This window comes from Danio rerio, chromosome 5 (assembly GCF_052040795.2).
Source record: "Danio rerio strain M-AB ecotype USA chromosome 5, GRCz13ab, whole genome shotgun sequence".
NCBI classification, from domain to species: Eukaryota; Metazoa; Chordata; class Actinopteri; order Cypriniformes; family Danionidae; genus Danio; species Danio rerio.
The window spans coordinates 80,285,001-80,300,000 of NC_141025.1; the positions used below are offsets into that span (position 1 = coordinate 80,285,001).

General features: G+C 45.1%; 3 protein-coding genes and 1 long non-coding RNA gene across 5 annotated transcripts in view; 1 reads left to right on the top strand and 3 right to left on the bottom strand.

Annotated features, from left to right (window-relative positions):
- The window catches only part of LOC147844573 (uncharacterized), a 4,112-nt gene extending 486 nt beyond the window's left edge, over positions 1-3,626 (bottom strand). The window contains exons 1-5 of one of the 2 annotated variants that reach the window (XR_015492242.1): positions 3,570-3,626; positions 2,222-2,327; positions 2,033-2,099; positions 641-825; positions 275-478 (exon numbers count right to left, since the gene is read on the bottom strand). This is a non-coding gene — a long non-coding RNA (uncharacterized LOC147844573). Of the gene's footprint in view, positions 1-274; positions 479-640; positions 826-2,028; positions 2,100-2,221; positions 2,328-3,569 lie in introns of both variants that reach the window. The other variant, XR_015492241.1, reaches the window with a different exon arrangement.
- A 1,005-nt stretch (positions 3,627-4,631) lies between these two features.
- Positions 4,632-7,216, top strand: LOC100332847 (uncharacterized). The gene is given in 3 exon segments (XM_087254717.1): positions 4,632-4,875; positions 5,620-5,765; positions 5,767-7,216. Coding segments are annotated over 3 exon segments (1,542 nt in total). The 5' UTR covers positions 4,632-4,673; the 3' UTR covers positions 6,961-7,216.
- Positions 7,217-7,821: 605 nt separating this feature from the next.
- hcar2 (hydroxycarboxylic acid receptor 2-) lies at positions 7,822-11,349 on the bottom strand. The gene is given in 4 exon segments (XM_087254716.1): positions 7,822-7,950; positions 10,285-10,447; positions 10,449-10,502; positions 10,504-11,349. Coding segments are annotated over 3 exon segments (924 nt in total). The 5' UTR covers positions 11,215-11,349; the 3' UTR covers positions 7,822-7,950; positions 10,285-10,288.
- Positions 11,350-13,691: 2,342 nt separating this feature from the next.
- sapcd2 (suppressor APC domain containing 2) overlaps positions 13,692-15,000 on the bottom strand; it is a 6,495-nt gene continuing 5,186 nt past the window's right edge. The window contains 3 exon segments of the mRNA NM_212911.2: positions 13,692-14,342; positions 14,374-14,570; positions 14,572-14,590. Coding sequence (NP_998076.2) covers positions 14,461-14,570; positions 14,572-14,590 — 129 coding nt within the window. The 3' untranslated portion in view covers positions 13,692-14,342; positions 14,374-14,460.

A 15,000-nucleotide genomic window follows, 5' to 3' on the forward strand; every position in this document is an offset into this window, starting at 1 on the left:
TTAAATAAACTTGAACAAAATCAATTGCACAAACAGCAAGACATGAGTGAGATGATTATACATTTCATATATATACACGTCTTGTGCAATTTTATATTTATAATTTTATTTGTATTACGTTTATTAAAAATGTATCAAGATGTTTCTTCAGAATTTGGCGCACACACATACATACCATACCTACATACCATACATATATACACACACACATACACACATATATATACATATACATATATATATATATATATATATAAATGCAAATGAAAGAAACAAATTGTTCAAGTATCAGGGAACATCCTAATACACTTAAAATGTTGTTTAAAAAATAAAACAAAATAGTGATGTAGACATTTGACACATTAGCTTTCTCTTCTTTCTTCCTCCATCCCTGTCAGGGGCAAGTTGTAGCTACCCTGTAATGCATTTTTCCACTTCTTTATCAGTGGTGTGGTATGGACATTTGTCCTCACTCCATCTGTGATTAAAAGATAAACAGATAATTAGTAGTGAACAAGTACTAATGTAAAAAAAAAGAAACAATTAGGAAAAAAGTAGGCTACCTACGAAGCAAAAAAAAAACAATAAAAAAAACAAATAAACTTAAAACACTTTGAAATTAGCAAGAGCTTGAACTTACCAGTTTCTTCATTTGTTCGGGCTGCTCCTTTAGTTGATTTTCAAGCTTTTCCAAATCAAATTGGCCAAAGGAAGGTCAAATGTGTTTACATCTGGAATTTTATCACGTCTGTTTTGGTTTTGTGAGAATCAGGCCCAGCTGCTGCTTTATGACGTTGCATGATTTTAAAACTTCAGTCAGTCGTGCTAAAAAAGAAAAATAACAGATTAGTATAAATCAACCTGTAGCTTATTCTCATACAACTTCTGTAAATACAACAGTGGGTTAGACACTGCTGATATTCTCTAGTTGATCTTTACTTTCTAGCTGCATTAAACCTTAACAAATTTAGTGATGTCTTCAATTCTTACAAAGACATCACGAGATGCAATAAGTTCTGTCTTGATCTCAAACTGCACTAGAACAAAGACTGTAAATGTTCATAGGTGTACTGCAGGAGTGTCCAAACTTTTTGGGCCGAGGGCCAGATGCAAAAAAACAAACGTTGTCGCGGGCCAAATTTTACATACATCACACAGACACACACACACACATATATATATAAATGCAGTTGAAGTCAGAATTGTTAGCCCCCCTAAATTATTAGCCACCGTTTATTTTTTCCCCAATTTCTGTTTAACGGAGAGTTAAACATTTTTTTTCCACACATTTCTAAACATATTAGTTTTAGTAACTCATTTCTAATAACTGATTTATTTTATCTTTGTCATGATGACAGTAAATAATATTTGACTAGATATTTTTAAGACACTTCTATACAGCTTAAAGTGACATTTAAAGGCTTAACTAGGTTAATCAAGTTAACTAGTCAAGGTAATTAGGCAAGTTATTTTATAACTATGGTTTGTTCTGAAGACTTAAGGGGCTAATAATTTTGACCTTAAAATGGTTCATAAAAAAATTTAAACCGCTTTTTATTCTAGCCGAAATAAAACATAAGTCTTTCTCCAACATCATTTGGGGAAATATTTAAAAAAGAAGAAATAAATCAATGAGGGGCTAATAATTCAGACTTCAACTGTGTGTAGACAGACAGACAGACAGACAGACAGACAGATAGATAGATAGATAGATAGATAGATAGATAGATAGATAGATAGATAGATAGATAGATAGATAGATAGATAATAACAAGAACTGCTGCTTAATTGAATGCATGTAATAACGACACCCGGTGGTTATTTATTGAATTACGTTCATTTTTGTATAGCGGGCCAGATTCTATTGATATTTATAAAAAGCCTGGCCCGCGGGCCGTAGTTTGGACACGCCTGGTGTACTGGAATGTACAGTATCTGTGCATCTTCATGGTGGTCTTAAGATTTATGCCATAGTCATTGATGGTGATGGTACTTGTGGTGCTGCATTGATTTCTGAAATCTTCATACCTGCCTTTTATCCAGCCTCTTTGTTCCAAGTAATTTTTCTTCATCATGGTATAGATGTGTCTATACTGTCCCTTAATCAGATACATTTACAAAACAAAACATCACTTTAGTATAGTGCCAGGGCAAAACTCACAGGTTGTAATAGATCAATGACAATGTTGACAGTATGTGTTTAAAATAATAGCAAACAAACCTGTTCTGTCTTTAGATGTATGACAGGCAATCATCGTCCTCATCTGTCTACCAGTCAGAAATCACAGTTGCGTGTGGATGTTTGAGTCGAGCTTCCTCATATGCATCTATAATAAAACATCACATTGTTGTTAACCTCCCGTAAAGAAAAGTTCAAATCCTGAAATACTATCAAAGTTAATTAATGCATATAATACCTATAGTGTAAATAATCAGTACACAGAAGGTTGCACAAGATTTATTCGGAGATTCATGCAGAGTGACAGCCTTATGAATCTGAGACATAGATTTGTAAGATGGTCAAGCACATGCATTATTCTGTACCCATGAAGATTAACCTACCATTGTGAAAAATGTTTGATGATGATAGCCAATAACAATAAACCATTTCAGCTGTTTGTGAAGCAATTAGTAATGTAATGTCTGAAAAGCTCAATTTATGTTGAAAATGTATCAGCAGTTTACAGCTTATAATGGACTTTTAGCACACAACTATAACATGCCTATTCACGTTCAAAAGAGTGTGCCATTGACTTGGTCGTGATGTGCTGCAAAATGATCTCACTAACCTTTGTTAAACAAGAACAATGAGACTTAACCAACAAATATTGTTACCCATTCATTTAAATCAGAATTTATCACCGTCAATAACATAAAAAAACAAACAAAAAACATCAAAATCTGCTTTAAGACGTTCAGTTTTACATTAACTGACCATTACAGCTTGAACAAAAGATATAATTGATTCACATAGGCTAACACATATGAATTAAAGTGCATAGTAATATATTTCTCTTGGATAATTTAAAGAGAATAGTAAACAGTCGAGTTTCGATCACTTTTCGTGACTAACTGCATAAACAAGATAAACAATAATATTTTATTAATCCAAAACGATTAGTTTTTATTTACACAATCACAGAATTAATACTGTTGGATAAGTTGTACGCCTGTACAATGATTTTTTCAACATCCACGGTACTTTATAATGTTAAATCAGGAAAAAAACACGTTGCCATGTTAGTTAATGGATTCGTCTACAGAAACTTTCTTTAACGCAAAGTTAGCATACACACAAATTCGTTTCATGTTTCTTTAAAATAATTAAAATAGTTTTCAGTTACTACACACGTTACAATCTAACATTGTGTTAAAGGAAAATGAACTTTCAGGCGTGTTTGTAACTGTTAGCGTTAGCATACATTAGCTCCAGTCGTGTTTCTTAAAGCAAGTTACATTTCGTATCAAACTGTTTTAAATTACTAAACGCTGTTACAACCAAACACCGTGGAAATGTTTTAAGCTCTAAATTCGCTAATTATACAGTACACAAGCCGTAAAAAGCTTACCTTTCTGACCGGAATTCACGTGAAGTCTTTAAAAAAAAAAAAACTTTTTCTTCTTGTGATCTTCGTGCCATGGTGGTTGACAACCAGCTTTTTGGAGCATTACCGCCACCGTCTGGATTGGAGTGTGGATCATGAGTTTAGTCACGCATGTGTTTATTATGAAACCAACTTCTGCTTTAAAACAAAAACAGTCAGCACAGGAGCGTGCTATCTCAAAAATAAGCGAATTTTACATAGTTTTTCTCTAGATGACATGTATAATCTATTTATAAATAATATTGTTTTGTTTGCGTCTAAACATTGCGAACATCCACACTAAATATTCTTTTTTTTTGCTATCGTACCATGAATATTTTCTCAAATTATCATTAAACGTAGAGCTAACAGATTACTAGATAAATAAAGGACTTAATCGGTTGCCATCAGCCTTAATCGGTTGCCATATGGTTGACCGGAATCGGGCCAGTGCTTTACAGCCGCATCACAACCGCATGTGCGCGAGCGAGCTGCGGGCCGCACTCGGCCCGGATAACACTCGCCGATGCCGAGTCGGAGCCGGAGGCGCCGGAGGGCAGCCGAGCTCGGGCCGATTACTGCCTGCTATCTGGGTAATGACGGATATTCCTTACTTTCATCATCAGCAATACCGCAAACACCAGCAGCATATCTTTGACACATAATAATAATAGTAAAGTATACGTGTTTTGCGACGAATAACCAAAGAAAGTTAAACCCAAAAGCGTCATGTATGATGAGGGCGAATCCAGCATATATGACCAGCAGACGCTGCAGAGTATTAATGAGGGCTCGAGTGGGTCTGGGGGACGACAACAGCAGAGTATCCCCGGACTGCGGGGGAGAGAGAAATAAAGAAAGAGAGAGAGAGAGAGAGAGAGAGAGAGAGAGAGAGAGTGTGTGTGTGTGTGACAATTTAACAATTAAACAGTTTAAACTGGAGAAAAACGAAAGTGTGGCGCGTTCAGAAAACTGCAAGTGTAACCGCGCATGCGTACAGGGGGCTGCAGTTCTCCCCCGGTCCTGCGGGGGCGGTGCTGATTCTCCACTGCGGCTCCTGTGTGTGCGTGTGTGTGTGCGTTTGTGGAAATGGCGAAGTTTGGAGATATAAAAGTCTTTCTCGAGTCTTCTCTGAATGAAATCTTCCGCGTGACCGTCAGTGATATCCTGGACTCGGTGGAGCAGACCGTCGGAGAGTTCCAGCGCAAAATCCAGAGGATCGAGACCGAGAATGAGGAGCTGAAGAAGAGGCTGAGGGCGGCAGAGGAGAGCCCGGAACATGGCAGACACGGTAAAACACGGCCGTTATTAGCCCGTTATTGATCTGTTATCAGCCCGTTATTGATCTGTTATTAGCCCGTTATTGATTTGTTATCAGCCCGTTATTGATCTGTTATTAGCCCGTTATTGATCTGTTATTAGCCCGTTATTGATCTGTATTAGCCCGTTATTGATCTGTTATTAGCCCGTTATTGATCTGTTATCAGCCCGTTATTGATCTGTTATCAGCCTGCTGTCCTGCTTCAGGAGGGAGATGCTCCTTTAGCTGTTGATCATGATGATTCCTCCAGAGAAGCTCCTTTAAATTAACACGGAGAGCAGAATAACCCGGTCCAGTCAGAGATAAACCGCCTGCTGTGATCCACATTCAGTCATGATGACACATTAATCTTCATTTAAAGATGTTTATTTCATATAGAGGTTTATTTCATATAGAGGTTTATTCATCGTCATGATGAGCTCTGTCCAACATGTGGGTTTCTTTATCCTGGTTTCTCTTAACCCTGTCTGATAATGAAGATCAACACACTCATACTGATCCCCAGCATCATCATCATCATCACTGTCTCTCTCTCACACACACACACACACACACACACACACACACACACACACACACACACCAGGATCAGTCAGTATTTCTGCAGGGTTGTGCTGATATATGTGAGCGTCTCTTATATTGTGTTTATTAAATAAACACACACTCAATACTGACAGCGGTGTGTGTGTGTGTGTGTGTGTGTGTGTGTTTCAGCTGCTGAGGATGGCGTCTGCAGAGCTGTGTTTCCCCTGAGCTGTGGTGCGGAGTGTGTGCGCAGCTGTAAGAACACACAGGCGGCAGACGCGCCGCAGGACTGCGCAGGAGTGTGTTCATCAGTGTGTGTGTGTGTGAAGACCGAACCGGAGGACGAGGCAGATTACACACCGCAGGAAGATTAAGAGTGAGGATGTGGAGGAGCGCTGCGACCCTGAGACCGCACACACACACACTGCAGACGCCGTGACACACACACACTTACCTGAGAACACACACACACACACTGCAGACGCCGTGACACACACACACACTACACATGCATTCATACTTATACACTCACCTGAGGCCGCATACACACACACTGCAAATGCCGTGACACACACTCACTTACCTAAGAACACACACACAAACTCACCTGGGAACACACACACTGCAGACACCGTGACACACACACACTCACCTGAGAACACACACATACACACTGCAGATGCTGTGACACACACACACTCTGAGTCCAGCACAGCGTCCGGCTCCCAGAACACACACGTGTGTGGTGTGTGTGGGACGGGCTTTGAGCGGGCAGACCTGCTGCTGCTGCACCTGCACACACACACCAGCGCACGTCCGTTCATCTGCGGCGTCTGCGGGAAGGGCTACGGCCACCGGGGGCAGCTGCGCACGCACCGGCGGCTGCACACGGGCGAGCGTCCGTACGGCTGCAGCGTCTGCGGGAAACGCTTCAACGAGCAGAGCCAGCTGAAGGTGCACCAGCGCACACACACCGGAGAGCGGCCGTACACCTGCAGCACCTGCGGGAAGAGCTTCACCAACGGCGGGAACCTGCGCAGCCACCAGCGCACACACACCGGCGAGCGGCCGTACGGCTGCAGCAGCTGCGGGAAACGCTTCAGCGGCGCGGGAGACCTGCGCACGCACCAGCGCACACACACCGGCGAGCGGCCGTACCACTGCCAGCTCTGCAACAAGAGATTCAGCCAGGCCGGACACCTGACCATCCACCGCCGCATGCACACCGGCGAGCGGCCGTACGGCTGCAGCAGCTGCGGGAAGCGCTTCACCGTGGCCAGCAGCCTGAAGCTGCACCTGCTGACACACACGGGCGAGCGGCGGCACACCTGCAGCCACTGCAGCAAGAGCTTCAGCCGCGCCGGACACCTCAAGAGGCACGAGCTGGTGCACAGCCGACAGGAGCCGCACCGCTGCACACACTGCGACCGCATCTACAGCGACCCGTCCTCCCTGAGGAAACACCAGAGGACACACAGCGCAGCGGACGGGGGTCAGGGGTCAGCCGGGGGTCAGGGGTCAGCTCAGTGACGGACACCTTCAGTCCCGCACTCCTCATCCCTTAAGGCCACTCTTTATTCTGATGGTCCGTTTGTTGAATTTAAGTGACATTGCATCCACTTGCCAACTAGTCCTCATTAGATCATCCGTAGACTGCTGGGGGGGTTAGTTGACATGGACATGTGAGTTTCGGATAGGCAAGTAAATGTTTAGCTGCAGGTGAAGTTTGGCAGACAATCTACTAATGTTCAAATGGACCATCAAAATAAAGTGTTACCTCCCCTCATCATGTGTAATTAATGAAGCCGCTGTGTGGTTTATCATCTGCATATGCCAGAGTAACTGGCGGTTCATTCCGCTGTGGCGGCCCCTGATAAATCAGGGTTTAAGCTGAAGGAAAATGAATGAATGCTGTGACGGTCACTCACTGACCTCTAGTGGACGCTCCTGAGTCTGCAGCTGCTCCACTGCTGTCGCTCCTTCATCAGCAGGGCTGTGGTGAGGCTGTGCGCACAGATGTGTGTGTGTGTGTGTGTGTTTCTGCTAATCAATAAATGTTTTAACCACAGCAGAACATACAGCAGCGTATGCTAACGACAGCGTATGCTCATGGTGTCATGTGTTTATGGCAGGTTATTTTATATAATTAATCCCTCATTTGTTGATCCGTCTGCTCTATGTCGACTCTGTTTAGATCTGAGAAGCTCCAGGAACACACAGCAGGCTGATTCTGTACTTGTTTACTTGTTTATTTGTGTGTTAGTGTATTGATCGCTCTACAGTACACTGATGAAGCACAGCTGAATCCTGCATAAATGAAGCTAGAGGGCACAGTGGACGAGCAGATGCAGGAGTCTTCATCACTGATCCTCTGATGACGGGCTGTGTGTGTGTGTGTGTGTGTGTGTGTGTGTGTGTGTGTGTGTGTGCGTCAGTTCCTCCATCACAGCATCTGAAACACCCAGCAGAGTTCAGTCCCCGCCGCTCTCTTCATCCAGGACTGTAGAATCAGGCGGTTTACTGAAAAATAAATGTTAATGGTTATATAATGATCATTAATATTAAAATAAAACATCTTCATTCACAATGAGAAGCAGTGGTCTGAGACTCGGCTGCTGGAGAAGCGCAGCTCTGCACAGCTCATCCTGCTGAACAGTGTCCTGTAGTGAGCTGTGCTTGATCAGCTGGAGCAGAGCTGTGGGCCTCCAGGACCTACAGCAGGATTTAAGGCATGCGTCTGCATCAGCAGTGTCTGACTCGGTTCTGTTCTCCAGAACTGTATAACTTTGCTCAGGGAAAATCATTTGAAAGCTAAGCTGGAACAGTCACCGTCTGTCTGTGTGTGTGTGTGCTGATGGAGGAGCAAACGCACTAATATAAACACACTACATATAAATAAATGCAAATAACGAAAGATAAACAAGGGAACACACGAGCTAATGAAGGCGGTTCATTCCGCTGTGGAGACCCCAGATACAACAACAGTGTGGACTGAAGGAAATGAGGGAATGAGCTAATAACACGGGTATGTTGTATTTTAATTTACACTAGTTTCCTTTAGAGATGTGTAAGCTCAGTGTTTCAGAGTCGTCTCCTGGATTTATTTCAGCAGTGTTTAAAGGCTGAGGAGTGAGGTCATCAGGGTGTATAGTCCACCTGCTCCGCTGATGAGCGAGTTTTGGACACTGATCGGCGTTTGTGAGGTAAATGTGAGTTCTTCAGGAGTTTAACTGAGTTTAATTGACGTCCTTCATCTCTATAATGGTTATACGAGACACGACTTGTTTCAGGAAGCTGTGTGGTTTGTTCTCCTGCAACATTCACTCTCCTGTGTTCAGCTTTCTGCTGTAGACCACGTCAGTGTGGTCCTGTCATCAGCCCATGAACATTTCCTGCTTGATATTGAACTATTTCATAACTGTAACCAGAGCAAATCAATCATGAGCTCATATTAAAACAGCTGTTCTGACATTAGTTACCTGTATGTGGACATTATTGCAGTCTCAGAAGCTGCAGAAACTACACATGTAAACAGGAAGTGCATTGGGATCATTGTTTTTGTTTACATCTCTCAAATGGTCTACAGCAGTGGTTCTCAAACTGTGTGTATCGTGTTCGCGGAGGAATGAAATATGTCCTGTACATGCTACACACATTTAAAAATGTATCAAAAATTATGTAAATAATATGCCATATATGACATGTAGCCTATATTTCTGAGGTAATTTGCCACATTTTTTTTAACTGTGCAGAGTTGTAGCTGCTTTACTGGGCCGAACACGCTATTGTATTTCAATACTGCTCATTTGATGGTACTAGGAGAGGCAATTTTCTTCTGAGGTGGAACTTGATTAAAAATAGTTTGAGAACCACTGGTCTACAGTAACCCTCCTGACTCCGCCTCCCTCATCCGTCTGGGAATTTGATTGGCTAGTAATTTTGATTCTTCTTATACTCTGATGTGATTGGCTAACGCTGATGCGGCTTCTGCTGTGCAGCAATGAAGGATTTCAGCAACAGTGGAATACAGACAGCAGCAGCTTCATCAGGACTCACACACAATGACTGAGAGGAGGGATGGATTCAGGATCCTCCAGGAATATTCACACACACCAGACTGTGGAGCTGAAGGGTTTCCTGAGGAACAGCTGCAGTGTGATGAAGGATGAAGGAGAGGATCCGCTCTGGGACCCTCAGGTAAAGCAGCGTCCAGAAGCTCAGATTGAGTCCTCCAGTGCATAGAAGCTTATCAGCGGGTCTTCACACACACACACACACACAGACACACAACACAGACACACACACACAGACACACACACACACAGACACACACACTGCTGCAACTGCACAGCTTCTGCTGCATGTGGTGGAGCGCCACACCAAAACTCATCCCGCCACGGCTACATCACAGCTTCTCACTCTAAACAGTCAGTCATTCATTAATAGCCCACCGAAACGTATTAAAAGGTTAGGGAATGATAACAGCGCAAACTTTCCTGTAATCATAGAAGTGCTGTGCCGTATTTGTTTAACCCTTTAAGATAACGTGCTGACTGTTTTCCTAACCATACACCTGAAGCACAAGCACACTGCATCAGACTGTGTGTGTGTCTGTGTGTTTGTGTGTCTGTGTGTGTGTGTTTGTGTCTGTATATGTGTGTGTGTGTGTGTGTGTATTTCCAGCTGAAGCACAAGCACACAGCATCAGACTGTGTGTGTGTGTGTGTGTGTGTGTGTGTGTGTGTGTGTCTGTGTGTGTGTGTGTCTGTGTGTGTGTTTGTGTCTGTATATGTGTGTGTGTGTGTGTGTATTTCCAGCTGAAGCACAAGCACACAGCATCAGGCTGTTCATTACCTGTTCAGTGCAGGTCTACGCTGCGGCTGACGGTGTTCAGTGGCTCCTCCGCACGGCTGCGTCTCCTCCAGCAGGGCGGCGCTCTGGGCTCCCTCCACAGGTACAGCGCCGGCTGGATGCTGCTGCTGATGTCCATGAAGCCGAAGGCGATGTAGTGCACACTAGCAGTGGAAGACCAGCGGGGGGAAGTACTCCTGGAAGGGGAAGAGCGCCACCGGGAGGGAAGTAGTTGAAGACGGTGATGACCAGGATCAGCAGCACGGTGCGGAAGGCCTTCTTCTTGACCGGGTGCCGATGGTCTCTGCCCGGGGCCGAGCGCCGCAGGGCCCACAGGATGGAGCCGTTGCAGAACAGCATGAAGGCGAACACCACCAGGATCATCACCGTGAACACCTTCTCGAAGTTTGGTATGTTTCCGGCACACTTGGCAGCGGCGTAGAGCAGCGTGATGACCCAGACGACGGCGGCGCACACGGAGCGGTGGTGGCGGTCCTGCAGCGCACTGAAGGTCACCGGGTGCAACACGGCAGCGTAGCGGTCAAGGCAGATGCAGGACAGGAAGAGCGGAGATGCATCCTTCACACCATAGAAGAAGCGCAGCACGAACCACATGTGGCTGGAGCTCCAGTACACGATGTTGACCAACTCCAGCGGCGGGATCAAGCAGAAGCCAGCATCCAGGACCGCCAGCTGCACCATGAAGATGTTGGAGCTGGACGAGTCGCGCCGGTTCCGCCGGATCAGCCACAGCACCATCAGGTTCGCCGGGACGCCCAGGAACATGTTGATGAACTGCAGCACCAGGTAGAAGAGGAGCGCGGCGGGCATCTCTGCACAGCTGTCCAGCACCGTCAGCGGCACAGGGGAGCCGTTCAGCGGCCGGTGGAGGACCAGCAGCACTGAGGAGTTCAGCAGTCCAGGCAGATCCATGGGGACCACTGTGGGGGATACAAACGGGTCAGACGAGGGTTAGGCACAGGGACAAGCAGGGGTCAGACAAGGGTCAAACAAAGGTAAGACGGGTGAAGCAGGGGTCAAACAAAGGTCAGGCAGGGGTCAAGTGCAGGCACATCTGCAGAACACCTTCAGTTTGTGAGATTATTCTGCAGATGGACAGGACACCGTCACTGACCATCATCATCTACTGCAGCACACACACACACACACACTGTACACACTTCTGCGATCACAGACTGACTGATCTCCTCATCTTCTCTACGCTGTACAGCAGAACACCAGCGACGGTTCTTCTATCAGGCTTGTTTAGGTTCAGAGTGTCCCATTAATGCTGATGATTATTACAGTTATTAATGCCTAATCTGCACAGCATTACAGCACAGCAGCCTGCTGAAGCTCTATTACAGGACATGTTGGACCTCTGCAAACGTAAACACTGAAGTAAAGTTATCATCTGTACATTCTCACAGTCAACATCAGCCCAGTCCAGTAGAGCAGGTCATCAGCCTAACCCTAACCCTCCATCAGAGTCTCTGTAAAGCGGAGACAGTAATGTTCTCTTACCTGTCGACGGTCCTGCAGGTGAAGCTCTGAGCCACGGCGGCTCATTTAAAGCCACGACTCCGTCACTCCCATTATTTAAAACCTTCAGAGCCGCAGCCAATCAGAGCCCAGCATTCTGGAGACTGAAGCTCGTATGCAAATGTGTCTGAATATAGATTTCTGAAGAAGCGTTTGCATGTGTGTGTGTGTGTGTGTGTGTGTGTGTGTTTCTGGATAAGGACAGTAATGAACATGGTTGGCTCAGGATGGCGGGTTCGGGCAGGAAGTGCTCGTCCTTCACAGCGATTGGCAGTGATGCAACTCGCCATCGGATCTGACGGAAATCTGGTGGTAAACAACTGATGCAACCGTACATCAGTCACTTCTGAAACAGTGTAACACACCGGCCTTTATTACGTGAAGGCTGGCACGGAGGTTTGATCGCCCAGCGGTGGATTATTTCACTGTGTATGTTGTGTGTGTGTGTGTGTGTGAGACAGAAGCATCTTCAGATCCTCACTGAATGAACACGATTAAAGCACATGTACAGCTGAACCGTCGTCTGAAAATCATCGTCCATCTGCTGGAAAAGCGCAGAGCAGAGAGGAAACGGCAGGAGTGTCTGCAGGGCCGACAGTTACTGCTCTTCATCTGCTCATCAATATACAGAGAATAACACACTTATCTGGCACGACATGAAAATCACCGGGACACTCCGGTACTGTTAGCAGCAAGTGTGGCGTGAAGAGCAAACAGGACGGGATGATGACGCTCGAGCGGGAGTGAAGCAGTCCTGTATTAAACTGAAGCAGAACACACAGAACTGAACACACAACAGAACACTACAAACACACAACAGAACTGAACACACAACAGAACACACAAACACACAACAGAACTGAACACACAACAGAACACACAAACACACAACAGAACTGAACACACACAACAGAACACACAAACACACAACAGAACTGAACACACAACAGAACACACAAACACACAACAGAACACACAAACACACAACAGAACACACAAACACACAACAGAACTGAACACACAACAGAACTGAACACACAAACACACAACAGAACTGAACACACAACAGAACACACAAACACACAACAGAACTGAACACACACAACAGAACACACAAACACACAACAGAACTGAACACACAACAGAACACACAAACACACAACAGAACTGAACACACACAACAGAACACACAAACACACAACAGAACACACAAACACACAACAGAACACACAGAACTGAACACACAACATAACACACACACACAGAACTGAACACACAACAGAACACACAAACACACAACAGAACTGAACACACAACAGAACACACAAACACACAACAGAACACACAGAACTGAACACACAACAGAACTGAACACACACACACACAACAGAACACACACAACAGAACTGAACACACAACAGAACTGAACACACAACAGAACACACAGAACTGAACACACAACAGAACACACACACAGAACTGAACACACAACAGAACACACACACAGAACTGAACACACAACAGAACACACACACAGAACTGAACACACAACAGAACACACACACAGAACTGAACACACAACAGAACACACACACAGAACTGAACACACAACAGAACACACACACAGAACTGAACACACAACAGAACACACACACAGAACTGAACACACAACAGAACACACAGAACTGAACACACAAAAACTGAACACACAGAACTGAACACACAGAACTGAACACACAGAACAGAACTGAACACACAGAACAGAACTGAACACACAGAACAGAACTGAACACACAGAACTGAACACACAGAACAGAACTGAACACACAGAACAGAACTGAACACACAGAACAGAACTGAACACACTCTCACAACAGCAGCAAGATTTAATGAAGGAAGATCATCCAGTTCTGTAAAGCAGAGAGCTGGAATTATAATTTTGGTCACATCACACGGGTAAAACACTGCAGCAGAAACACACACACACACACACACACCTGTGAAACACCCCTACTCTAGAGCTGCACTGACTCCAGAACAGTCTTTCATCATCACTCAAATCTTGAACAATCATTTAACATCAACCAGTTCCCAAAGCTGAAGAGTAGCGGCACACCGCTGAACCAGCAGAGGGCTGTCAGTGCTGTAGGGCGGGGCTATAGGGGACGTGGGGAGGGGCTATTAGTCCTGTAGGGCGGGGCTATCAGTGCATGTCTCATTTCTCCTCTAGGCTGCAATCGTGCACCATCTACGCTCATTTCAGGGGTGTTTCAGAGTGGTGTGTCACAGCAGAGGAAATGACAATCTTCTGTTTCCTGGAGAACACACTCCTCCATATTGTGTCTGATCTGCTCTGATGTGTAGCTGTTCAGGTGATCGCAGTAATGATCTGAAACACTCGTGTCCAGCTTATATTCATATGCTGTAGTAAATATACAGCAGTTCTTTATCATAATCCTTGTAAAAATCCTGTATTGATCATCAGTCTGAGGTATCAGCGCAGTATTGATCATCAGTCTGAGGTATCAGCGCAGTATTGATCATCAGTCTTGTGTGGTAAACTGCGCAGAAACATCAGATTAAACACCACAGCTGAAATATCCAGCAGAGGGAAGCACAGATCAGACTGCACCACGGTCAGATGAAGGTGGAGTCGAGCGCGCTGCTGTCGTGTGCGCTGTGAGCTCGAGCCTCGAACAGCTGCTTGATCAGGGCACACTTCTCCTGCTCCAGCTGACTGATGCGCTCCACTCTTCTCCATCACTTCCTGTAAGAGACAGAAACCAGAGTCAGAATCAGCAGAATCACAACCCTAACCTTAACCAGCATTTCACTTCATCTCCACCGCATTACGCTCCACGCTTTCATGATGCTGACGCCTAATTGTGAGCCGAGCATCTGAATGTGTCAGCAGAAATGGAGACTCATCAGAGCAGCAACGTTTCTCCAATCTTCTATTGTCCAGTTTTGGTGAGTCTGTGTGAATTGTAGCCTCAGTTTCCTGTTCTTAGCTGACAGGAGCGGCACCCGGTGTGCTCTTCTGCTGCTGTAGCCCATCCGCCTCAAGGTTGGCCGTGTTGTGTGTTCAGAGATGCTCTTCTGCAGAGCTCGGTTGTAGCGAGTGCTTATTTGAGTTACTGTTGCCTTTCTATCAGCTGGAGCCAGTCTGGCCATTCT